This window comes from Talpa occidentalis, unplaced genomic scaffold (assembly GCF_014898055.3).
Source record: "Talpa occidentalis isolate TD23 unplaced genomic scaffold, MPIMG_talOcc4v2.1 talOcc4.12, whole genome shotgun sequence".
NCBI classification, from domain to species: Eukaryota; Metazoa; Chordata; class Mammalia; order Eulipotyphla; family Talpidae; genus Talpa; species Talpa occidentalis.
The window spans coordinates 22,618,092-22,645,128 of record NW_023601212.1 but is presented as its reverse complement, the minus strand read 5'-3'; the positions used below and the strand labels follow the sequence as shown (position 1 = coordinate 22,645,128).

The 27,037-nt window shown below is 36.9% G+C and overlaps 2 protein-coding genes and 2 pseudogenes across 5 annotated transcripts in view; 2 read left to right on the top strand and 2 right to left on the bottom strand.

The window, feature by feature from the left end:
• LOC119240793 (olfactory receptor 4D5) overlaps positions 1 to 27,037 on the bottom strand; it is a 388,728-nt gene that overhangs the window by 252,152 nt on the left and 109,539 nt on the right. The window lies entirely within an intron of this gene.
• On the top strand, positions 7,397 to 8,883 carry LOC119240789 (tubulin alpha-1B chain-like; annotated as a pseudogene).
• Positions 16,783 to 17,841, bottom strand: LOC119242089 (olfactory receptor 8D4-like). The gene has a single exon (XM_037507869.2). It carries the CDS (start codon positions 17,839 to 17,841, stop codon positions 16,903 to 16,905), a length of 939 nt encoding a protein of 312 aa, XP_037363766.1. The 3' UTR covers positions 16,783 to 16,902.
• On the top strand, positions 23,786 to 24,405 carry LOC119242088 (tubulin alpha-1C chain-like; annotated as a pseudogene).

Below are 27,037 nucleotides of genomic sequence, written 5' to 3'. Positions count from 1 at the left end.
TACATGTTAATCACTCAAAAATGAACAATGCTAGCTGTATATTCTTTTTTTAGCTATCTACTAAACATTAAGTTCCACTGGGCAAGAGCTAAAATTTTATTAGGCTTTATGAACACTTTCCAAAATAATCTACTATACTTTGTCTCACCTAATAGTCATGTAATTTTAGCAACTCAAAAGTAGCTGGGCAATATAAAAGATGTTTTTCTCTAACATTTCAATGTACTACATAGTATTATTAAGATCAAGACAAATTAAAGAATTTTACAAATATAGAGGCTAGATCAGCATTGACCACTAGAATTATAATGACATGTGTAATTGAAAATGGTCTAGAAACTCATTTTTAACATTTTTAAAAGTAAAAGCAAAGCTATGAATTCAATATTAATAATGAATTTTATTTAACCATGTATATTGAAAATACTATCATTCAAATATGATATAAAATTTCTAATGAGGTATTTTATTTTTTCTTCCTTGTACTAATATTTAAAATTCATAATGCATTCTATACTTACAGCACTTCTCAAACCAAACAAACCACATTTCAAAGATTCAGTAGCCACATATAGCTACTAGCTATGCAATGGACAGCACAGGTCTAGAATATAACTTTCTTCAAAATCTGACTTAATTTCAAGTCTCAATTCCCCTTTTTCATGAAGAAATAATTAGCATAGACATGATAAAAATAGTACTAAACTATGAATAGTATGTATAGTTTCAACACAAAGCTAAGAGTTACAATGTAGTGTCTGACTCAGGATAGATTCGCTCTGAGCTTCATGTTTTAATCTATAAAAAATTAATACTTTGAAGGATTATTTTGCAAACTGAATGAAGCAGTAATTGTGAGCACAATTTGTGGGTTACAAGGTTTGTAGAGATATATTTGCAGTATTATAATTCTATTTTAGGGGCTGGTGATTTCACAAATTAATTCACAGTTTAGCCACTAGGGTGCTTAGTCGAAGTGAGTGGACAACGCACACTGAGTCCAGATGGATGTCCAAGGCCTGCTCCCTCTAGACCAAGGCTCAGTGATCAGCAAACACGTAGAAACTCATGCTTAAATGGACAATCATGAGTTAATTTTAGAGCATATTTTATCACCTCTATAATATGAGCATCATAACTGAAACTGAACTCTCCTTCCCCTTCTGATGATTACCTGAGTGCCTCTCCTATGTTCATCGCTTTAGGAATAATGATGGATTAATTAAACCTTTTCATCATTCATTGTTTAATAATTACAGCTAACAAGAAGCAGGTTTATATATGTGACTTCTACTTCAAATTAAATCCCTTTATATCTGGAAATAAAAAGACAGTAACTTCTAAGTTACTATCCCCTGAGGTTTATCATTATGTAGTTTTAAGATGTATTATATAGCAAGTATATCATACTCTCTTTACAAAAGGGAATCTAAACTTTTGATGTGGCTACATCACCAAAGTAATGCAATCATTATTGCCCAACATGAGGAATATATCTCCAACACAATGTTACAGATATAGCCTAGAATTACTTTGCTTATATGTGAAAGATAATGAAATTAAATAAAGGAACAAACAAAAAAAAAAAACAAACTCATAGGAACATAGTGGTGGTTACCAAAAAGGTAGGGGAGGAGTGGGTGGATAAATTATGTAAAAGGGGTCTACTTTATGGTGGAGAATGGAAACAAGACTTTTAGTGGTAATCAAAATGTAGTGTATACAGATGTCAAATTATAATGCTGCACAACTAAAACTTATTTAATGTTATAAGCCAATGCTACTTTAATAATTTTTTTTTAGAGGCATGTTTTATTTATTTATTTATTTGTTTGTTTGTTTTGTTTATACATGCACTGGGTACAGTCAGAAGCGCGGGAGGGTGAGAGGATTCAACAGAGCCAGAGCGGGAAGCAGAGCAGGCAGAAGGACCGAAGTACACTGCTGAGGGGAGCAGCGGGCGGCAGGAGAGGTCTGCGCGCCATGTGGGACCCTCCTCCGATGGCCGGGGAGCAGCCGGGGATCGAACCAGCGCCGCAGAGGCCGCGGGCAGCTTCGCAACCCAGCGCTCAACCACTGCTCCACCGGGGAGGCCCTTAATTAATTTTTAAAGAAAATAAATCAGAAATAATCCTTCAGGAGTAATTATTTTCCATATTTTCAGAAAAATTTACATGCTTGTTTTAAAACTTACACCAGTAAAAATAATAAGCTTTTCCCAGTATTACTGAGGTAATAACTGAAAATTTAAATTGCACATATTTAAGGTATACAATGAGATGATTTGATATCAGTATCTTTGTTAGATGATTTTCCAAAACAAAATCATCATTTCACATATTATTTTCAGTTTTAAGATAAATGATTTCTGCTGATGTAGTGTATGGCACAGTGAATTTAGTTCATAAAACTATGTTGTATACTTGAGATTTGCTGAGAGATCAACTCAAAGAAATCAGTCATGAATGATGAGGTACATGGTGTTTGAATAGCAGCTACATGTGGAACAACATTTTTGCTTATCCTTAAAATCATGTATGATAAATCATCACTATTTCACTTCTTTGTACTGGTAAGTTTTTGCATGGAGGTCTATTGAAGCAATTTTCTCAAAACACAAAAATTGAACGAACAAAAACAAATAAATAAATAAAAACATGCCTCTATAAAAAATAAATAAATAAATAAATAAAAAAACAAAAATTAAACTATAGTCAAAATATCCATTACCAGCCCATGCATCATATATGTTGTAGATAATGTCTAGTAAAATTAAATCTCAGATCAGCCTATTATACATGTATGTTGCAAAAAATATAACAGATTCCAAAAACAAATGCATTTTAAACAGAAACATGTTTATATTATCTTGTATTCTTTTTTAAACATGGTAAGTCAAATGCAGAAAAGCCTGGTTATATAAAAATATCTTTTTTGTAAAGAAAACATGATATACTCGCTATATGACACGTATACTATATAGATACTGTGCCCATAAACAACCCAACCACCACCTTCACTCAGATCCAAGAGGTGGAAGGGAAACAACCAATTGTCTGCATGTCCCCAGATTCCACACGGACCTTTTGTGCCAGTCCCTTCAGCAAGATGCCAGGCATGGCTGTTTCACCTACAGGGAACATGAGGTAGTATTACCTTGAATTCACATCCCTTGGTCAGAAATCAGACTATACAGTTCTCAGGCAGTGAGGACTGATAGTGCATGGTCTCTTAATCTCAAACTTAAGGGTATATCTCCATTCTTTCATTTAAAAGTAAACGAAAACAATTATCCAGGTAAGAGTCCCAGAAACATCAAAATTACAGACTTGCCAATAGAATCCTAACTTGGGAGACAAAGACTCAGAAGACCTCCTTGTTCTTGAAATTACTGTTTGGATCACAAAGGTAGGACCCTAATCAAGGTAATAAGTGACATGGGCCCTGATTCAGATGATTATTTATTCCATTTTTCCTTATGGTCTCCAGAGCTCATGGTGTTTAAGAAAAGTTTTAATTGCCCCAGATGGGATTATGTTCAGTTATTTACAAATGAATCTTACAATCGTGAATGCTACAATATTTTTAGTTGCTACCCTCCCAAATACGTTCAGGTGGAAAAACATTTGTAATTGTACACACTGTCCCAAGAGGATTTCAATTTCAAAAATTATCCCTATTTCTCATTGTTATCTGTCATTTAATGACTTGTTTCACAATTCATGTTGTATATTTCTCTTCTGGGCCTTACTAATTTGACGGCTAAATATTGGCATGGAACAGATATTCAGAGAAGGGGGTGGGAGAGAGAGGGACAGATAAGGACAAACAAGAGAGGAAGGAAAAGAGCATGTACTATGGGCATCTCATTTTGACAGTATTAAGATTCATATTTGCTATTTATTAGCTGTTATGTGGCCTTTGGTAAGTTATCTCACCTGTCTAAGCCAAGGCTTCTTATTCATTGGCTTTAATTCTTTTTTTTTAAAATAATTTTATTTTTATATTCCCCATACAATTGCAACCCCCCATTCTGACCCCAATCCCTCCCCTCCCACCCCCCACCCCCCAAAAAGTGTCTCTGGTTCATAGTTTTTTGTTGATTTTGATTTTCACTTTCTTATAGTTATTCATTTTCCTGGTCCCATATTTAAGTTTTCTAGATTTCTGCTATGAGTGAGACCATCTGATATTTTTCTTTTTGTTTCTGGCTTATTTTGCTGAGCATGATCCCTTCCAGCACCATCCATGTTGCTGCAAATTGCGTGTGTTTATCTTTTTTGAATGCTCAGTAATATTCCATGGTATATATGTACCACATCTTCTTGATCCAGTCATCTATTTTTGGGCATTTGGGTTGTTTCCAAAGCTTAGCTATTGTAAATAGTGCTGCTATAAACATAGGGGTGCAGGTGTTCTTGGGAATTGATGTTTCTGTGTCCTTTGGGTAAATACCTAGGAGTGGAATTGCTGGATTATATGGAAGCTCTATGTTTAGTAGGTCCAGAAATCTCCACACAGCTCTCCATAGTGGTTGGACCAGTTTGCACTCCCACCAACAGTGCAGAAGAGTTCCTTTTTCTCCACACCCTCGCCAACATTTGTTGTTGCTAGTTTTTTTAATATGTGCCATTCTCACTGGTGTGAGATGGTATCTCATGGTAGTTTTGATTTGCATTTCCCTGATGACAAGTGATGTTGAACATTTTTTCATATGCCTGTTGACCATTTGCATTTCCTCTTCAGAGAAGTTTCTTTTTAGCTCTTCTGCCCATTTTTTGACTGGATTATTTTCTTTGTTGTTGTTGAGTCTCATCAGCTCTTTGCAGATTTTTGTGATCAGTCCTTTATCATTAGTGTTGGGTGCAAAAATGTTCTCCCAGTTGGTGGGGTTTCTCTTTGTTTCTGTTACTGTCTCATTTGCTGTGCAGAAGCTCTTTAATTTGATGTAGTCCCAGCTGCTTATCTTTGCCTTCACTATTACTGCTTTGGGTTATGTGTCTGAAAAAATGTCTTTGATGTGCATATCACGTAGTGTTTCGCCTATATTTCCTTCTATGTATTTTATGGTTTCAGGTCTTATGTCTAGTTCTTTAATCCATTTTGAGTTGATTTTTGTGCATGGTGTGAGGTAGTGGTCAAGCTTCAATCTGTTGCATGTAGCGAACCAGTTTTCCCAGCACCATTTATTGAACAAACTTTCTTTGCTCCAATGCATAGTCTTTGCTCCTTTGTCAAAGATTAGTTGACCATAAATCTGTGGGTTTATTTCTGGATTTTCTATTTGATTCCATTGGTCTGTATGTCTGTTCTTGTTCCAATACCATGCAGTTTTGATAATTATGGCTTTGTAGTAGAGTTTGAAGTCTGGGAGTGTGATGCCTCCATTCCCTTCTTTTTTTTTCAGGAGAGCTTTGGCTATTTGTGGTTTTTGGTGATTCCATATGAATTTCATCAATAATTGTTCTATTTCTTTGAAGAATGACATTGAAATTTTGATTGGAATAGCATTGAATCTGTATATTGCTTTTGGTAGGATGGCCATTTTAATAATGTATATTCTTCCAATCCATGAGCAGGGGATGTCTTTCCATTTCTTTGTGTCTTCTTCTATTTAACAGTGTTTTATAGTTTTCTTTGTATAGGTCCTTTACCTCTTTTGTTAGATTTATTCCCAAATATTTGATTTTTCTTGTTTCGATAATAAAAGGGATGGTTTTTTTGATTTCTTCTTCTTCAGATTTATTGTTTGTGTATAGGAAGGCTACTGACTTTTGCGTGTTGATTTTGTATCCTGCCACTTTACTGAACTGATTGATGAGTTGTATTAGTTTTTCTGTGGAGTTTGGTGGGTTCTCTATGTATATTATCATATCATCTGCAAATATTGATAGTTTGACTTCTTCTTTTCCTATTTGGATTCTTTGTATGTCTTTCTCTTGTCTTATTGCTCTGGCTAGGACTTCCAGTATTATATTGAAAAGCAGTGGTGAGAGTGGACATCCTTGTCTTGTTCCAGATCTTAATGGAATTGCTTTCAGCTTTTCACCATTGAGAATGATACTAGCTGTGGGCTTGTCATAGATGGCCTTTATGATGTTGAGGTATGTTCCTTGTATCCCATGAATTTCAAGGGCTTTTATCATGAATGGGTGTTGCACTTTGTCGAAAGCTTTCTCAGCATCTATTGATATTATCATATGGTTTTTATATTTCTTTTTGTTGATGTGTTGGATAACGTTGCTTGATTTTCGGATGTTAAACCATCCTTGTGTCCCAGGAATGAATCCTACTTGGTCGTGGTGAATTATCTTATGGATACATTGTTGGATTCTGATAGCTAAAATTATATTGAGGATTTTTGCATCAGTGTTCATTAGGGAGATTGGCCTGTAGTTTTACTTTTTTGTGTTGTCCTTGTTCGGTTTTGGTATTAGTGTAATGTTCACTTCATAGAACGTGTTTGGTTGTCCCTTTCTTCTCAATTTTTGGGAAGAGTTTGTGAAGGATAGTCATTAGCTATAATTCTAATAGTTCTTCTACCTGAATTTTAAAGAGTTTTTGAAAGTCAAACAAGAAATACATACACTTTTTCTATAATATAAAGGACTTAAAATATTTTTTACTGCCATTAATGTGTTCACTGGGCACAGAGCTGAAGAGTAGAGACAAGTAAGGGAATCAGCTGTATAAAACACCTCTCTCCTCTGCTTCCACCATATTGTTCTAGATGGATGCAATCAGTGAAGTCAACCTGATGATTACAAAACAGTATGACCACACACGTTTGTTTATCAACACAATGGAATATTGGCATTCATTAAAACTACCATTTTTATTTTTTTTAATTTATTTTTTTTAAAGATTTATTTTTATTTATTTATTTATACAAGCACTGGGTACAGTCAGAAGCGCGGGAGGGGGAGAGAATTCACCAGAGCCAGAGCGGGGAGCAGAGCAGGCAGAGGGACCAAAGTACACTGCAGAGGGGAGCAGCGGGCGGCAGGAGAGGTCTGAATGCCATGCGGGACCCTCCTCCGGTGGCCGGGGAGCAGCTGGGGATCGAACTGGCGCTGCAGAGGCCACGGGCAGCTTCGCAACCCAGCGCTCAACCGCTGCGCCACCGGGGAGGCCCTAAAACTTCCATTTTTAAAAGCCAGTTTTTACTACTCATGCTTAACTACATATAGTACAAACATTTTGATTGCATCTACATATAACATGGGTACAAATATACAGAAACAGGACGGTAACCTGCAAAAGGAAATTAGTTGTTGTAGGACGATGAATGACTCAGCAGTTTCTCTTACATTGGCCACCTAAAAATCATGCTGTAGTAAGCAACAAACTCTCTGCTTCCTCTCCACCACCAGCTCAGCAGCTGCAAAGTAGCAACATGCGTGAGTGCACCTCCATCCATGTTAGCCAGGCTGGTGTCCAGATCGGTGATGTCTGCTGGAAGCTCTACTTCCTGGAACATGGTCTCCAGCCCCATGGCCAGATGCCCAGTGACAAGACAATTGGGAGAGGAGATGACTCCTTCAATATCTTCTTCAGTGAGGTTGGAACTGACTTCAGTGAGCATGTGGCCAGGGCAGTGTTTGTAGACCTGGAACCCACAGTCACTAATAATGAGCCACCCACCGCAGGCTCTTCCACCCTGAGCAGTTCATCACAGGCAAGGCATAGTTATTTGCCTCAAGGCACTACACAACAGGCAAGGAGATCACTGACATGGTTGGGACCAAATTTGTAATTTGGCTAACCAATACACAGGTCTTCAGGGCTTCTTGGTTTTCCACGGTTTTGGTAGGGGAACTGGTCTGGGTTCACCTCCCTGCTGATGGAATGTCTCCCTGTCCCCAATTATGGTAAGAAGTCCAAGCTGGAGATCTCCTTTTACTCAGCCCCCCAGATTCTCACAGCCATACCTGAGCCCTTCAACTCCATTCTCACACCCACACCACCCCAGAACACTGATTTGCTTTCATGATAAATGATAACGCTATCTATGACATTTGTCATAGAAACCTCAATAGCCCAACGTATACTAAACTAAGTAGGTCAAACTATATCCTCCATTACCGCTACCCTCAGATATGATGAAGCCCTGAATGTTGATCTGACAGAATTCCAGACCAACCTGGTACCCTATCCCCACAAACACTTCCTCTAGCCACACATGCTCCTGTCAGCTTTGCTAAGAAAGCCTGCCATGAACAGCTTTCTGTGGCAAGAGATAACCAATGCATGCTTTGAGCCAAACAACGAATGGGTGAAATGTAACTTTCAACATGGAAAATACATGGCTTGCTGTCTATTGTACCAAGGCAATGTGGTTCCCAAAGATATCAATGTTGCCATTATCACCATAAAAACGAGGCATTCCATCCAGTTTGTGGATTGGTGCCCTATAGTTTTCAAATCTGATATTAATTACCAGCACCCAACTGTGGTACCTGGTAGAGACCCTGCTAAAATATAGTGAGCTGTGTGCATGCTGAGCAACACTACAGCCATGGCTGAGGCCTGGGCTCACCTGGACCACAAGTTTGAACTGATGTATACCAAGTCTGTCTTTGTTTACTGGTACGTGGGTGAGGGTATGAAGGAAGGATAGTTTTCTGAGACCCATGAAGACATGGCTGCCCTTGAGAAGGATTATGAGGAGGTTGGTGTGGATTCTATTGAAGGAGAGGGTAAGGAAGAAAGGGAGGAACACTAAAGTTAAAATGTCACAAAGGTGCTGCTTTTACAGGGTAACTTGTTCTGTCTTAAATATTGAAAAGGTTTGGTCTGATCAGTTAATTTGTATAAAGCAGTGTGTACAATTATGTAGATACTCTCTCATACAATTATGGACCTATGCTTTAAAACAGACAATTTGTTATAGGTCCCAGCTGCCCATTTCTGGATTTTTAAATATTCCTTCATGAGTGGTTCCCTCAGACATGAAACCATAAAACTGCTATTAGAAAACACAGGTGACAAGCTCTTTCATATTCATCTTAGTGATATTTTTCTGGATTTGACCCCAAAGGCAAGGATAACAGAAGCAAAAACAAGCAAATTAGAGTACATAAAACTGAAAGGCTTCTGCACCACAACGGACACCATCAATAAAACTAAAGTGTGACGTTAGTTGGTGACTGGGTATTTGGTGGCGGGTGTGGTATGATATATACTGCTGTTGAGGAGAAAAACTGTACACAGGAAACCTATGAGTTATAGGTATAGTTACATGGTGTTATGAACTGATACAACCTCAATAAAAAATAAAAATATCTATATATCTATATATGTAGCATTATCTATAAAGATGATTAAATAGCATTCTCTCAATTTTTCCTAATGACAACTCACATGTCACATAAATGTCACATAAAACATCAGACTATTGTAGGATACAAAATCAGCATACAAAAATCAATTACATTTCTACATACTATATACGCATATAGTTGCATGTCTATATCCTAATAACGAACTAATACAAAGAGAAAACAAAGATAATCCCCTCTAACAGAGCATAAAAAAAGAATAGAATACTTAGGAACAATTTAATCCAGGATGTAACAGATGTGTACAATGAAAAGAGTAAGACATGAATTTTAAGAATTGAAGCAGATACAAACAAAAGATGTCCCAGGTTAGAATTAACCTGTCCATACTAAGTAAAGTGAATTATAGATTCAATTCAATCACTATCAAAATTCATTGGCAGTTTTCACAAAAATAGAAATAACAATTTTAACATATGAATGGAAGGACAAAAGACCCCCAAATTGTAAAGCAATAATGAGAAAGAAGAACAAAGCAGGAAACATCACATTTCCTTGTTTCAAACTATTTTACAAAACTACAGTACTCATAATAGTATGGTAATGGCATAAAAACAGATATATAGATCAATAAAACAAAATTCATTGCCTAGATATAAACCTACTAACATTTGACAAGTGTACTAAAAACATACCACAGGGAAAGGATTTCTCTTCAATAAGTGATATTGCAAAAACTGAATATCCATAGGCAAAAAAGAAACATTGAAACTGATCACAACCTTACAGCATAAAAATTAACTCAAACTGGATTATCGAATTAAGTGTAAGATTCAATCTCCTAGAAGAAAATAGGGGAAATGTCTTTGGCTTTGATCTTGGCAATGATAATTTTTTTCAACTTTTTGACTCTTAAAACACAAACACATGCACAGATACACAAAAATAACTTTTCTCTATATCCTATTCTCTAAGTTGTTGTTTTTTTTTTACATTTTGAATTTAAAAAAAAAAAAACAAACAAACACAGTAGCCTAAGGTGATACAGGATCAGGACTTATCTTCCTCCTCTGCATTTCATCTCACTAGAAGCTCTTTAGGGGAGGCTTGCATGGAGCTGTCATTTCCTATGATAACAATGCCCTCTTCTGGAATGTTTCCTGAAGGACTAGCCTGAGGCTCTTTTTGAGGAAGTGTCATTCTTTTCAGATATATATGCATGGTAGTTTACTGCATTGTTGTTGTGATGATGATGATGATAATGATGATGATGATTTCTTGTAAGAAGATCTTTCACCATAAACATTCCTGTTAATGGAAACCTCTCAGTAGTAGGATCCATGTTTTGAAACTTTTTTTATGAATTATTTTATTTTATATAATTCTTACATCATTTTTCATTTTTGCATAATGAATGTATTTCCATTTTGGTTATATTCCGCATACAATTCCCACCCCCTTCTTCTGACCCTGATCCCTCTTCTCCTTCCCCCACCCCCCACTGTAGTGTGTCTCTGGTCTATACTTGCTTGTTGATTTTGATTTTTACTTTATTGCAATTAGTCTTTTTCCTGGTCCCTTATTTAGGTATTCTAAATTCCTGCTATGAGTGAGACCACTGGTATTTTTCTTTTTCTTTCTGGCTTATTTCACTGAGCATGATCCCTTCCAACTCCACCATGTTGCTGCAAATTGCATGAGTTTATCTTTTTTGATTGCTGAGTAATATTCCATTGTGTATATATACATCTTCTTGATCCAGTCATCTATTTTGGGGCATTTGGGTTGTTTCCATAGCTTAGCTGTTGTAATAGTGCTGCAATAAATATAGGGGTACAGGTGCCCTTTTGAATTAATGCTTCTGTGTCCTTTGGGTAAATACCTAGGAGTGGAGTTGCTGGATCATATAGAAGCTCTATCTGAAGTAGGTCAAGAAATCTCCACACAGCTTTCCATAGTGGTTGGACCATTTTGCACTCCCACTAGCAGTGCAAGAGAGGGCTGTGCCCACAGCCAGAGGTGAGAATGTTTTGAAACTTTTTAAGGGGCTTGATGAGAGGTCTCCAGAAGATCTGCTAACCCTACACTGAAAGTTGGAGGTAAAGAGAGAGTCTTTTTATCCCCCTATATTTCCTTTTCTCTTGTTTCTTCTTCATCTATGTGATCCAACAACTCCTCATTAGCCAATTCCTCAGAACAGTCCTAGGAGCTTTTCAATTTCATCCTTATCCACACCCAGGTTAAATTTGCTTGCTTCCTAACCACAATCTTGTTGATTTCTGCAACCTTCTAGTTCTTGACAAATCATTTAAAATCATGAATGAACCACCTGAATGTCTTTTTCCAGATGTTGCTCCTACACCCCTTAGTGACATCATCCCAAGCCAAACCAAGATTTTTGATGCAGTCATAAAGGTTGTAATTTTTCCGGAATTGCATCCATCTTCTCAATGTCTTCCTTAAACACAGGATTAGCCTAAGCAAAGATCCTACTTGGGTAGTAGGTCTTAAAAGGTGCTATAACTCCCTGATCTGTTGGTTGAATTAAAGAGGTGGTATTTGGAAGGAGAAAAACCACTTTGATACTAGGATAGAGAGCACCAATAAAATGTCCCAGAGTATAATCAACAATAAGCAAAATCTTGAGAGATACATTCTTCTCTAAATAAGAACTTCTCCGTTTTGCTGGCACAGCATTCAGAAGGGCATCTTGGAATAGGAACTGGGTCACCCATGACTTCTTATTGCTCCTGCAATGCACTGGCAGGTGTGCTCATTGATATGCTTGAAGAGATTCTCACTGTACCAGATCACAAAGCATTTTAATTTGTAGCCTGCATTACTGTCCCCAAGCCAGACTCTCCTAAAAAAGTCTTGAAACCTAGCAATGACTTAGCCTCCTTCTGGATGTAAGTCCTTTCTGGCATTCATTTCTAGAATAGGGAGATTACATCCTTGTTGAAGATTTATTTTTTTCTGGCAAGTAATTATCCTCCACAACTTATCTGGAGTTTCCAAAATTTTTTTCAGCCGTATTTACATCAGCACACATAGACTATCACTCATGTTCACATTATGTAATGTACAATTCTTAAATTTATTTCAATTGGAATTTATTTCAATTCCATCATAGTTGCACCCAGTCATTTATATCAACATTATAAAGAAATTTTTGTTTTGGTTGTAATCATTATGGTTTTGAGAGGGATACGCTTCTGTGTCTGGTCTTCGACCCAGATTATTACACGTTTCTCCATTTCTGAAATAAACTCTTCTCAATGTTTGGTTAATCTCATTGTTTTCTTTTTTTTAAAAGATTTATTTATACAAGAACTGGGGTACAGGTCAGATGTGCCGGAGGGTGAGAGGATTCACCAGAGATAGAATGGGGAACAGAGGAGGCAGACTGACTGAAATACACTGCTGAGGGGAGCAGCAGGCAGGGCAGGAGAAGTCTGCCCTGCCATGTGAGATCTCCCCAGCCAGCCAGGATCTAACCTGCGCTGCAGAGACTGTGGACAGCCTCACAGCTCTGAGCTCAACCCCCTACACCACCAGGGAGGCCCCTAATCTCATTGTTTTCAATGAAGCAAATTCTTTAGCAGTTTTCATCACTTTGTTCTGGTACTTCAGGACTATAGCTACGGTGACATGCCTGACTGGAGAGCAATCACCGGCACTATTGTCCACTTTTGTAGTCCTTAATCATTTTGAATTTTGTTTCCAGACCAATCACTTGGCATGGCCTCCTACTGGCGAGGTTAACAAAGGATTTTGTATGCTGAAGTCCATGATGAACCAAACAGATGAAATCAAGCACAATGGTAAATGATGTTTTTATGCTATCAAAGATACAGTAAACAGGGGCCGCCCCAGTGGCACAGCGGTTGAGCACTGGGTTGCGAAGCTGCCCGCAGACTTGGCAGCTCAGGTTCGATCCCCGGATGCTCCCGAGGGTCCCACATGGTGCGCAGACCTCTCCTGCCTCCCGCTGCTCCCCTCAGCAGTGTACCTCGGTCCTTCTCCCTGCTCTGCTCCCCGCTCTGGCTCTGGTGAATTCTCTCACCCTCCCACTCTTCTGACTGTAACCCAGTGCATGTATAAATAAATAAATAAATCTTCAGAAGGAAAAAAAAAAAAACACTCATTGGGGAGCACTATACTCTGCTAAATGGCCTCCAGATAAAAACACACACTTTCAGTGGAACCACAGGAAGTATTATTTGCTACAGAAATGCAAAAACAAAAAATTATTCTTTAGTGTTTTCTATCCTTTTGTCTCAAAAGCTCTTCAGAGGGGTGTGATTTTGATTTTTTTAATGTCTAAAATATAGTTTGCTGTGCTTAATTGACACATAACAATTTTTAATGTTTTAGAAATTTAGCTAATGGCATTTTTGTCTTTTGAATTTATTCTTTATTTCCTCCAGAATCTTACATATCAGTTTTCATTCATCATAAATAAAAAGTGGGTATTTTCAGAAGATACAAATGTTAACAATTAAATGTTATATTTACTAAAAGTTGCATTATAATACATTTGCAAAAAAGACATATGCAGCTATCCTTCAATGTCCCAAAAATTTTAATGGGATAAGGAATGAGAAAATCCAAGGTAAAATCTTCTTGAGTAGTAGTAGCTGGGATTTTATTGCAAAATATCTAGATAGTCCCTCAACCTGGTTAACTGCACTATTCTTTGCATCAGATACAAGTAAAATGCATAAAAATCAGTAAGAGCTACAAGATAATTAGATTCCTTCCTATTTACCATTACTACTCCAGTGATAGGGGCAAACTGAAGCACTGGGTTTAAAAGAATTTTGAAGATAAATCTGGATTTATAGTAATACAATAATTTGTAAAAGTGCTATCTTCATGGGGATGTATAAGAGAATAAAGTATGAATCCCACCTATATAACATCCTGGTTCAATCTATTTTGCCTTGTCTCTCTTAATCTTCTGAAATGGTCTTCTAAGCAAGGATAAGGAATATCTTCTTTTAAATAGAAAAAGATTCCAAGGCCAACTTATCTCTTCAGTAAAATGAACGAGGCATTACATGAAACAGATACAATCCAAAGAGGTATAAATACTATATATAAAACACAAGTCCTCCTTCTTTCAAAAACTCTATCTACTAACAACATCTAGAAAACCCTACATAAACTCTGTTGTTGTTGTTGTTGTTGTTGTTTCTTTGGGGGGAAATGAAGAAATTAGAAGTGATTTTTTTTTTACAACTTATAAGAACTCTCTTCTTAGCTTGAATACTAGGAATGATATTTTTTTCTAATAATTAAATTGTATAACTAACTCAACTACTGTATAATCTTTGTTTTGGCTAAATAGAACTCAGCCATATGAAGTTCAAACATTCCAACTAGTCTTTAAGAGTTTATTCCTGGGCCTCCCCGGTGGCACAGCGGTTCAGAGCTGGGTTGCGAAGCTGCCCGCAGCCTCTGCAGCGCCGGTTCGAACCCCGGTTGCTCCCCAGCCACCGGAGGAGGGTCCCACATGGCGCACAGACCTCTCCTGCTGCCCGATGCTCTCCTCAGCAGTGTACTTTGGTCCTTCTCCCTGCTCTGCTTCCAGCTCTGGCTCTGGTGACTTCTCTCGCCCTCCCGCGCCTCTGACTGTACCCAGAGCTTGTATAAATAAATAAATAAATAAATGAATGAATAAATCTTTAAAAAAAAAAAAGTCTATTCCTTTTTTCTTTATATTTCCCTGGACTCATTTTATTTATTTAAGTATTCCAAATTTCTAAATTTTTATTTCAATTTACAAAATTTATTATACTCATGCATCACACTTTAATTCAACAGCAAAATATTACTGATTTCAATGTCAGAAATATAGCCTAAATCCATCCATTTTTCCCATTTCTATTGCTATATTCTAACTAAAATTCTCTCTTTCTTATAAGAAATTTCAATATGGGCCTCCCTGACGGCACAGCGGTTGAGCGCTGGGTTGCAAGGCTGCCCGCAGCCTCTGCAGCACCAGTTCAATCCCCAGCCACCACTGAGAGTCCCCCCCACAAATAAAAAAAAAAAGGAAAGAAATTTCAATAGATTCCAATTGCTGTTTCCAATCTAACCAACAGTCCCTTTTCCCCCTATCAAAACACTCAAATATACACACACACATATATATATTTTCTTAGCAATAACTAGAACACATTTAAAAACTATAAAACAGATTACATCATTCTGCTTTTGAAACATACCAGTGTTTTCTCTGTACTGAAAATTAAAGTCAAACTCGACATGATCATCCATGTGCCTGTTTATCTAACCTCCTTCTTTCACGATTCAACAATCATACTACCTTTTCTGCCTCTTTCTATAGTCAAGATGTTCATATTTTAATTTGGACCTATTTCTATCTTTTTATTTTTTGCATATCTGTGCTCTTCTCTTCACTCAGGCTTCATTCAAATGTCTCTTCTTTAAGATATTTCAGGAATTGACCTTAACCCACTGACCATTATCATGCTTGTTCATTTAATTGCTTTTATAATATCTGCCTCTCCCCCATCACCAAAAATAAGCAGAAGCCTTGTCTATCACAGTCATTTAATATTCCAACACTTAGAAGAGTGCCTGGCATATAGTATCCTTGATAAGCATATGTGAAGTAAATAAATTCATTGACATATTGCATTCCTCATTCAGTGTATTGTCTTGGTATGTGTAGAGTTTATTCTTGAAACCATAAATGTTCCATTATATTTAATTCAAATATTTTATATGAAGAAATTAAAGACTCCTGGTTTATAGCCTAAAGAGAAAATACTAACTCACAACAAATAAATAAAGTTGTAAAATACTGCCCATACACTGGTCACACAGGAAAAGAAAAAAGCCATTTAGATTGTCTCTATATCATCTCCTCACATAGAAGTTCTAGGTTCTATTGATAGATCACCAGATGCAAATACTAGGACCATGCTATCTTAGCCCTCTCCTGGATATTTTTCAGTGAATTCAACTTTGATTACATATGATTGCAATGATTGTCAAGAAATCCTTCAAAAAAGTATAAAATTCTTTGACACTTATTATATCATGATTCATCTCATACTGTTCAACAGTTCCTATGAATTATCCATAAAAAGAAATCTAATGTCAACACACCAAACAATTTAGTGTGGATATCCTCATCTAACTATGCAGTACATCATGATTTTGTACTTTTTTTTTTTGGCCTAAGTCAGGAAAATAAGGGTAAAACTTGATGCTGAATTCCAGCATGGTATCAAACATTAAATTTAAATATCGGGTACATCACACTTTTGTTGTTAATATTTTTTACTAAAAATTGTTGATATTTTAATTTGTACCTATTTCTAGCCTCTTGTTTTTGGCATAACTGTGTTCTTCTCTTCACTTAGGATTATTTCAAATGTCTCTTCTTCAAGATTTTTCAGAATTGCCCTTAACGTTTTATTAATCTTATGTACAAATATATTTTGTAAACAAATATATAGCCTCAGATATCAATTCAGAACATTTATATGATTTCATCTCAATTTAAATTATTTTTAAAGTCTTAGGGAATGAACACAAATACACCTAACATTTGTTGCATAAGTAAATCTTAAAGAAAGCATACTCAATTTGAAGATATTTTTCTTTTTAAGAGCTTCATCAGTGCATTTTTCACTTCCTTATTCCTCAGACTATAAACCAGGGGATTCAGCATGGGAATCACAACAGTGTAAAATATAGACGTCACTTTCTCCTGGACGGCTGAACTTCTGGAAGCGGGTTGGAGATACATGGACATGAGAGACCCATAAAAAATAAGAACAGCTGTCAAATGCGAGCCACAAGTGCTGAAAGCTTTGGACCTTCCCTCTTTAGATTGGATGCGGAGGATGCTGGAGAGGATGAAAACATAAGAAATGATGATTGTCATGATCGTGGTTACCGCGTTAAATCCACCAATGACAAAAATCAAAAGTTCTTCAATATATGTGCTAGAACAGGAGAGTTTCATAAGAGGGATAATGTCACAGCAATAATGTTTAAGGATATTTGATCCACAGAATTCCATCCTGACCAAAAAAACTTCATAAATTATGGAAAGGGTAAAACCCACTGAGAAGACAGCAGCCACCAGCAGAGAACACACTCGCGGGGACATGATGACATTGTAGAGCAGGGGGCTGCAGATGGCAACATAGTGGTCATAGGCCATTGCTGCCAACAAGTGGCACTCACAAACGGCACACATACAGATGAAAAAAAACTGAGTCATGCATCCAGAATAGGAGATTGCTTTCTCTCTGCTTAAAAACCCTGTCAGCATTATGGGAGTTATGTCAGAAGAATAGCAGAAATCTAAAAAAGATAAACTACTGAGGAAATAGTACATGGGAATGTGAAGTTGAGGACTCAATCCAATTAATAAGATCATGCCGAGATTTCCCACAACTGTAACTGTATAAATTCCTAAGAAGAGGAAGAAAAGGGGCAGCCGAAGCTCTGGTTGTTCAGTTAATCCTAAAATAAGAAACTCAGTCACTGTGGAATGATTTCTTATACCCATTCTCCTGTGGAAATCTGTGAAAATGAGAGGGAAGAGTCAACTTAGACAGGCAAAGACCCAGCTCAGCTCCCATTCCCTATAATTCATGTATTTCTAGCTGTAAAAACATGAATCTGGGCTCTCTGCTCCACTGGTACTAACTCTGTTCCTCCATTGATGTGCAGGGTCTTTGTCCCACCAGAAAATCAGCACTTCCTACTTTCATCCACAATTGTCCCAGGTGGGGTCAGGCATGGTATATGTGGGAGCTGCCTATTATCAGATCAAACAAGGCATTATCTCTAAAAATATCAGATCATTTTTCATTTAGCCTTGGGATACTCAGACTCTCTAGACTCTCTCATGTTTACCCATAGATTGTTACATAAAGTCCCACTCAGATAAATAGTGAAAAAATTCTCAACCTGACGATCCCAGGATCCACCAAGTCTCCAGGCTTTCCAAAAACTGTTCCTAGGGGGCCTCCCTGCTGGCCTATGGGTTAAGTCTCAGCATTATCACTGCTGTAGCCTGAATTCCATCCCTGGGAGATACGTGGGAGTTAACCCACATATGGCCCAGCAGACCTCTCCTGTCTCCCCCCTCCACCAGCTCCCCTCAGCAGCCTATTTCAGTAAATCCACATGTTATGCTTCTCACTCCATCTCTGATGAATACTTTCACCCACCCCACCTCTGGCCCACACCCCCATTCTACAGAAAAATAAATAAAAACATTTAAAAAAAAAACTGCTCCTAGTTCTAATTACTGTTGATATTACTGCCGCACTAGGACAAAGTCTACTTCCCTTAACTACCTGAACCCGCAGTGATGCTGGTACCTCTTCCTGTTTCCCAAGTCAGATTAAAACAAAGAAGCACATAACAAGAACAACTCTTTTTGAAGCATTCCCAACTTTATAAAACATGTGATTTTTGTGACTGCTGCTTCTTTCCCATCCTGAAGGACGGAAATATGGGAATCATGTCCAAAACAGAGCTTGCTTTCTGTCTGTGACTGAAATACACTGGGGTCTTCCTTTCCCTTGTTCCTTAACAACTGGCACGCACAGGTGTGGTCTAGTCACACAGACTACAGAGAGACACAGCAAAGGAATTTACAAGAAGACCATCTACCTAGTTTTTTGCCTTTAATTTCTCTTCATGCATGTTCAAATTTGCCTTGAGTGTCATAAATTGTATCTAGTCTCATCAGATGTCTTATTCCCCCATAATTTCTCTAACTCCTAGTCGACTTCTCTCCAAGTCACATGCCTTCCTTCCTGCCACACATCTTGTTTTGTTCCCTGCCCTGAACCTGTCTTTCTTATAAGCAAGTCAAATAGTTTCTTCTGCCTGTTTACCCTACTTCCTAAACAAGCCAATGTCGTAGGTCCTTATGTAGCCACAGACCAGTAACACCAACATCATTTGAAAATGTGTTAAATGCACAATCTCAAGCCCTAATCCCACACCAATTGAATCAGAATCTACAAGTTCACAAGACTCCCACATTTAACGTGTTGCACATTAAAGTCTGAGAGGTACTATTTTAGGTTGTTCTCTTCTACAACTGAAATCATCTTTCTTTATCCTCATTTCCTCCTCTGTACCTCAATGCTTCTTCTCTGTGCCAGGAAGCAATCCCTGATGATGTTAAGCCCATTTTCTCAAGAAACACCGTCTGAAATGAAGGACAGAACTGTAATTTGCCAAGTATATATAGAGATCCCACAGCAGTGTGATGTGAGTATCCAGAGGTGTGTTACATCATATTGTATTATGCTTCTGTGTGTGTGAAGAAGAATATTCTACAAATTACATGTTAATCACTTGAAAATGAACAATGCTAGCTGTATATTTTTTTTTAGCTATCTACTAAACATTAAGTTCCACTGGGCAAGAGCTAATATTTTGTTAGGCTTTATGAACACTTTCCAAAATAATCTACTATACTTTGTCTCACCTAATAGTCATGTAATTTTAGCAACTCAAAAGTAGCTGGGCAATATAAAAGATGTTTTTCTCTTACATTTCAATGTACTACATACCATTATTAAAACCAAGACAAATTAAAGAATTTTACAAATATAGAGGCTAGATCAGCATTGACCACTAGAATTATAATGACATGTGTAATTGAAAATGGTCTAGAAACTCATTTTTAACATTTTTAAAAGTAAAAGCAAAGCTATGAATTCAATATTAATAATGAATTTTATTTAACCATGTATATTGAAAATACTATCATTCAAATATGATATAAAATTTCGAATGAGGTATTTTATTTTTTCTTCCTTGTACTAATATTTAAAATTCATAATGCATTCTATACTTACAGCACTTCTCAAACCAAACAAACCACATTTCAAAGATTCAGTAGCCACATATAGCTACTAGCTATGCAATGGACAGCACAGGTCTAGAATATAACTTTCTTCAAAATCTGACTTCATTTCAAGTCTCAATTCCCCTTTTTCATGAAGAAATAATTAGCATAGACATGGTAAAAAGAGTACTAAACTATGAATATTATGCATAGTTTCAACACAAAGCTAAGAGTTACAATGTAGTGTCTGACTCAGGATAGATTCGCTCTGAGCTTCATGTTTTAATCTATAAAAAATAAATACTTTGAAGGATTATTTTGCAAACTGAATGAAGCAGTAATTGTGAGCACAATATGTGGGTTACAAGGTTTGTAGAGATATATTTGCAGTATTATAATTCTATTTTAGGGGCTGGTGATTTCACATATTAATTCACAGTTTAGCCACTAGGGCACTTAGTCGAAGTGAGTGGACAACGCACACTGAGTCCAGATGGATGTCCAAGGCCTGCTCCCTCTAACCAAGGCTCAGTGATCAGCAAACACGTAGAAACTCATGCTTAAATGGACAATCATGAGTTAATTTTAGAGCATATTTTATCACCTCTATAATATGAGCATCATAACTGAAACTGAACTCTCCTTCCCCTTCTGATGATTACCTGAGTGCCTCTCCTATGTTCATCACTTTAGTAATAATGATGGATTAATGAAACCTTTTCATCCTTCATTGTTTAATAATTACAGCTAACAAGAAGCAGGTTTATATATGTGACTTCTACTTCAAATTAAATCCATTTATATCTGGAAATAAAAAGACAGTAACTTCTGAGTTACTATCCCCTGAGGGTTATCATTATGTAGTTTTAAGATGTATTATATAGCAAGTATATCATACTCTCTTTACAAAAGGAAATCTAAACATTTGATGTGGCCACATTACCAAAGTAATGCAATCATTATTGCCCAACATGAGGAATATATCTCCAACATAATGTTACAGATATAGCCTAGAATTACTTTGCTTATATGTGAAAGATAATGAAATTAAATAAAGGAACAAACAAAACAAAAACAAACTCATAGAAACTAGTGGTGGTTACCAAAAAGGTAGGGGAGGAGTGGGTGGATAAATTATATAAAAGGGGTCTACTTTACGGTGGAAAATGGAAACTAGACTTTTAGTGGTAATCAAAATGTAGTGTATACAGATGTCAAATTATAATGCTGCACAACTAAAACTTATTTAATGTTATAAGCCAATGCTACTTTAATAAATTTTTAAAGAAAATAAATCAGAAATAATCCTTCAGGAGTAATTATTTTCCATATTTTCAGAAAAACTTACATGCTTGTTTTAAAACTTACACCAGTAAAAATAATAAGCTTTTCCCAGCATTACTAAGGTATAACTGAAAATTTAAATTGCACATATTTAAGATATACAATGAGATGATTTGATATCAGTATCTTTGTTAGATGATTTCCAAAACAAAATCATCATTTCACATTTTTTTTTCAGTTTTAAGATAGATGATTTCTGCTGATGTAGTGTATGGCACAGGGAATTTAGTTCATAAAAGTATGTTGTATACTTGAGATTTGCTGAGAGATCAACTCTTAACCCAAAGGAATCAGTCATGAATGATGAGGTTCACGGTGTTTGAATAGTAGCTACATGTGGAACAACATTTTTGCTTTTCCTTAAAATCATGTATGATAAATCATCACTATTTCACTTCTTTGAACTGGTAAGATTTTTGCATGGAGGTCTATTGAAGCAATTGTCTCAAAACACAAAACTTCAACTATAGTCAAAATATCCATTACCAGCCCACGCATCATATATGTTGTAGATAATGTCTAGTAAAATTAAATCTCAGATCAGCCTATTATATATGTATGTTACAAAAAATATAACAGATTCCAAAAACAAATGCATTTTAAATACAGAAACATGTTTATATTATCTTGTATTCTTTTTTAAACATGGTAAGTCAGATACAGAAAAGCCTGGTTATATAAAAATATCTTTTTTGTAAAGAAAACATGATATACTCGCTATATGACACATATACTATACAGATACTGTGCCCATAAACAACCCAACCACCACCTTCACTCAGATCCAAGAGGTGGAAGGGGAACAACCAATTGTCTGCATGTCCCCAGATTCCACACGGACCTTTTGTGCCTGTCCCTTCAGCAAGATGCCAGGCATGGCTGTTTCACCTACAGGGAACATGAGGTAGTATTACCTTGAATTCACATCCCTTGGTCAGAAATCAGATTATACAGTTGTCAGGCAGTGAGGACTGATAGTGCATGGTCTCTTAATCTCAAATTTAAAGGAATATCTCCATTCTTTCGTTTAAAAGTAAATGAAAACAATTATCCAGGTAAGAGTCCCAGAAACATCAAAATTACAGACTTGCCAATAGAATGCTAACTTGGGAGACAAAGACTCAGAAGACCTCCTTGTTCTTGAAATTACTGTTTGGATCACAAAGGTAGGACCCTAATCAAGGTAGTAAGTGACATGGGCCCTGATTCAGATGATTATTTATTCCATTTTTCCTTATGGTCTCCAGAGCTCATGGTGTATAAGAAAAGTTCTAATTGCCCCAGATGGGATTATGTTCAGTTATTTACAAATGAATCTTACAATCGTGAATGCTACAATATTTTTAGTTGCTACCTTCCCAAATACGTTCAGGTGGAAAAACAGTTGTAGTTGTACACACTGTCCCAAGAGGATTTCAATTTCAAAAATTATCCCTATTTCTCATTGTTATCTGTCATTTAATGACTTGTTTCACAATTCATGTTGTATATTTCTCTTCTGGGCCTTACTAATTTGATGGCTAAATATTGGCATGGAACAGACATTCAGAGAAGGGGGTGGGGGAGAGAGAGAGACAGAATAAGGACAAACGAGAGAGGAAGGAAAAGAGCATGTACTATGGGCATCTCATTTTGACAGTATTAAGATTCATGTTTGCTATTTATTAGCTGTTATGTGGCCTTTGGTAAGTTCTCCCACCTGTCTAAGCCAAGGCTTCTTATTCATTATTATAATTCTAATAACTGTTCTACCTGAATTTTAAAGAGTTTTGGAAGGTCAAACAAGAAATATATACAGTTTTTCTATAAAATATAAAGGACTTAAAATATTTTTTACTGCCATTAATGTGTTCATTGGGCACAGGGCTAAAGAGTAGAGACACAGTAAGGGAACCAGCTGTATAAAACACCTCTCTCCTCTGCTTCCACCCTATTGTCCTAGATGGATGCAATCAGTGAAGTCAACCTGATGATTACAGGACAATATGACCACACACTTTTGTTTATCAACACAATGGAATGTTGGCATTCATTAAAACTACCATTTTTAAAAGTCTGTTTTTACTACTCATGCTTAACTACATATAGTAAACATTTTGATTGCATCTACATATAACATGGGTACAAATATACAGAAAAAGGACGGTAACCTGCAAAAGGAAATTAGTTGTTGTAGGACGATGGAATGACTCAGCAGTTTCTCTTATATTGGCCACCTAAAAATCATGCTGTAGTAAGCAACAAACTCTCTGCTTCCTCTCCACCACCAGCTCAGCAGCTGCAAAGTAGCAACATGCATGACTGCACCTCCATCCATGTTAGCCAGGCTGGTGTCCAGAACGGTGATGTCTGCCGGAAGCTCTACTTCCTGGAACATAATCTCCAGCCCCATGGCCAGATGCCCAGTGACAAGACAATTGGGAGAGGAGATGACTCCTTCAATATCTTCTTCAGTGAGGTTGGAACTGACTTCAGTGAGCATGTGGCCAGGGCAGTGTTTGTAGACCTGGAACCCACAGTCACTAATAATGAGCCACCCACCGCAGGCTCTTCCACCCTGACCGGTTCATCACAGGCAAGGAAAATGCTGCAAATAACTATGCCTCAAGGCACTACAAATTGTCAAGGAGCTCAATGACATGGTCTGGGACCAAATTTGTAATTTGGGTGACCCATACACAGGTCTTCAGGGTTTCTTGGTTTTCCACGGTTTTGGTAGGGGAACTGGTCTGGGTTCACCTCCCTGCTGATGGAATGTCTCCTGTCCCCAATTATGGCAAGAAGTCCAAGCTGGAGCTCTCCTTTTACTCAGCCCATTTACTCAGAAGCCTTTCAGTTTTATGTACTCTAATTTGCTTGTTTTTGCTTCTGTTATCCTTGCCTTTGGGGTCAAATCCAGAAAAATATCACTAAGATGAATATGAAAGAGCTTGTCACCTATGTTTTCTTTTTTTTTTTTTAAATAATAAATTTTATTTTTATATTCCCCATACAATTGCAACCCCCCATTCTGACCCCAATCCCTCCCCTCCCGCCCCCCACCCCCCAAAAAGTATCTCTGGTTCATAGTTTTTTGTTGATTTTGATTTTCACTTTCTTATAGTTATTCATTTTCCTGGTCCCTTATTTAAGTTTTCTAGATTCCTGCTATGAGTGAGACCATCCGGTATTTTTCTTTTTCTTTCTGGCTTATTTCGCTGAGCATGATCCCTTCCAGCGCCATCCATGTTGCTGCAAATTGCATGTGTTTATCTTTTTTGAATGCTGAGTAATATTCCATGGTATATATGTACCACATCTTCTTGATCCAGTCATCTATTTTTGGGCATTTGGGTTGTTTCCAAAGCTTAGCTATTGTAAACAGTGCTGCCATAAACATAGGGGTGCAGGTGTTCTTTGGAATTGATGTTTCTGTGTCCTTTGGGTAAATACCTAGGAGTGGAATTGCTGGATGATATAGAAGCTCTATGTTTAGTAGGTCCAGAAATCTCCACACAGCTCTCCAGAGTGGTTGGACTAGTTTGCACTCCCACCAACAGTGCAGAAGAGTTCCTTTTTCTCCACACCCTTGCCAACATTTGTTGTTGCTAGTTTTTTTAATATGTGCCATTCTCACTGGTGTAAGATGGTATCTCATGGTAGTTTGGATTGTTTTTTTAGTTTCAATTTCATTTATTTCTGCTTTGGTTTTTATTATTTCTTTTCTTCTACTGGTTTTGGGGTTTTTTTGTTGTTCTTTTTCTAGATCTTTGAGCTTCGAGATTAGGTTGTTTCTTTGAGTTCTTTCTTGTTTCTTGATGTGAGCTTCTATTGCTATATATTTTCCTCTTATTACTGCTTTTGCTGCATCCCATACATTTAGGATATTGGTGTCCTCCTTGTCGTTCAATTCAAAGAATTTTTTAATTTCTTCTTTGATCTCCTCATTAGTCCAGTGGTCTTCCAGTAGTGTGGTTTTTAATCTCCATGAGGTAGGAAAGTTCCTTGCCTTCTTTTTATGGTTTATTTCTAGTTTGATGCCTTCATGGTCAGAAAACATGGTTGATATGATTTCAATCTTGGTGTATCTGTTGATGTTTGTCTTGTGCCCCAGTATGTGATCGATCCTGCAGAATGATCCGTGTGCGCTTGAGAAAAATGTGTACTCCGTTTTTTTGGGGTTTAGTGTTCTATAGATGTCTGTTAAGCCCAAGCGCTCTAGATCCTTATTTAGAGCTTTAGTGTCTTTACTTATTTTTTGTCTTGTTGATCTATCCATTGTTGATAGTGGTGTGTTGAAGTCTCCCACTACGTATGTGTTTTCTCTGATGTCTGTTTTCAGAGAGGACAACAGTTGTCTGATATATTTTGGTGCTCCTTCGTTTGGTGAGTATATGTTAATGAGTGTTATTTCTTCTTGAAGTATTGTCCCCTTGATCATAATGTAGTGACCATTGGGGTCTCTTTTTTTCTTTTTGAGTTTGAAATCTGTTTTATCTGATATAAGTATAGCTGTTCCTGCTTTCTTTTTTTGGTCCATTTGCTTGTAGGATTGTTTTCCATCCTTTAACTTTGAGCCTATTTTTATCTTTTGTAGCTAAATGTGTTTCCTGGAGACAGCAAAAGGTTGGGTTTTGTTTCTTAATCCAGGCTGCAACTCTGTGTCTTTTTATTGAAGAGTTTAGTCCATTTACATTTAGAGTTAATATTGATATGTTAGCTCTGTATTTGCCATTGTGTTTGTCTTTCCTTTGATTTTATTTATTTATTCTTTTAATAACTTTTTTTTTTTTGGCCTTCTTTCATTGTTATTCGTCCCTCTGAGGTTCTGGCTTTAGGATTCCTTGTAGTATTTTTTGGAGTGGGGGTTTAGTTGTAATGAAATTCCGGAGTTTCTGTTTGTCTGGGAAGGTCCTTATTCTTTCTTCAAAGAGGAAGGAGAGCTTTGCGGGATAGAGTATTCTTGGTTGGCATCTGTTTTCTTGGAGTCTGTTGACTATGTCCCTCCACTCTCTCCTTGCCCGTAGTGTTTCTTCGGAGAAGTCTGATGTCAGCCTGATTGGCTTTCCTTTGAATGTTATCTGTTTCTTCCCTCTTGCCAGCTTCATTATTTTTTCCTTGTCCTGGATTCTTGGGAGCTTTACTATTATGTGTCTTGCTGTATTTTTCCTTTCGTCGTGGAAGTTTGGTGTTCTTCTTGCTTCTTGTATATCAATTTTCAGCTCCTTCTTCACATTTGGGAAGTTCTCTTCAATTATCTCTTTGAATATTTTCTCTGTTCCTACCTCTCTCTCCTCTCCTTCTGGTATTCCTAAAACTCTTATATTTCCTTTCCTCATGGAGTCAGATAGTTCCCGAAGTCTTTCTTCGTTCTTTTTCCTTCGTACTTCTCTTTCCTTTTCTGTTTTGGTTCTTTTTATTTCTGTGTCTTCAAGAGAACTTATTCGTTCTTCCATTTCATCTATTCTGCTTTCATTGCTTTTCCCAGAATTCTTTAGTTCTTCCATTAATTCTTTGATCTCCTGCATTTCTTTTACTTCCCTCTTTAGGGACTCAATTTCATTCT

Excerpts from the sequence above, each read along its gene's own strand:
- LOC119242089 (XM_037507869.2), bottom strand. The coding sequence starts at position 17,841 with ATGGGTATAAGAAATCATTCCACAGTGACTGAGTTTCTTATTTTAGGA.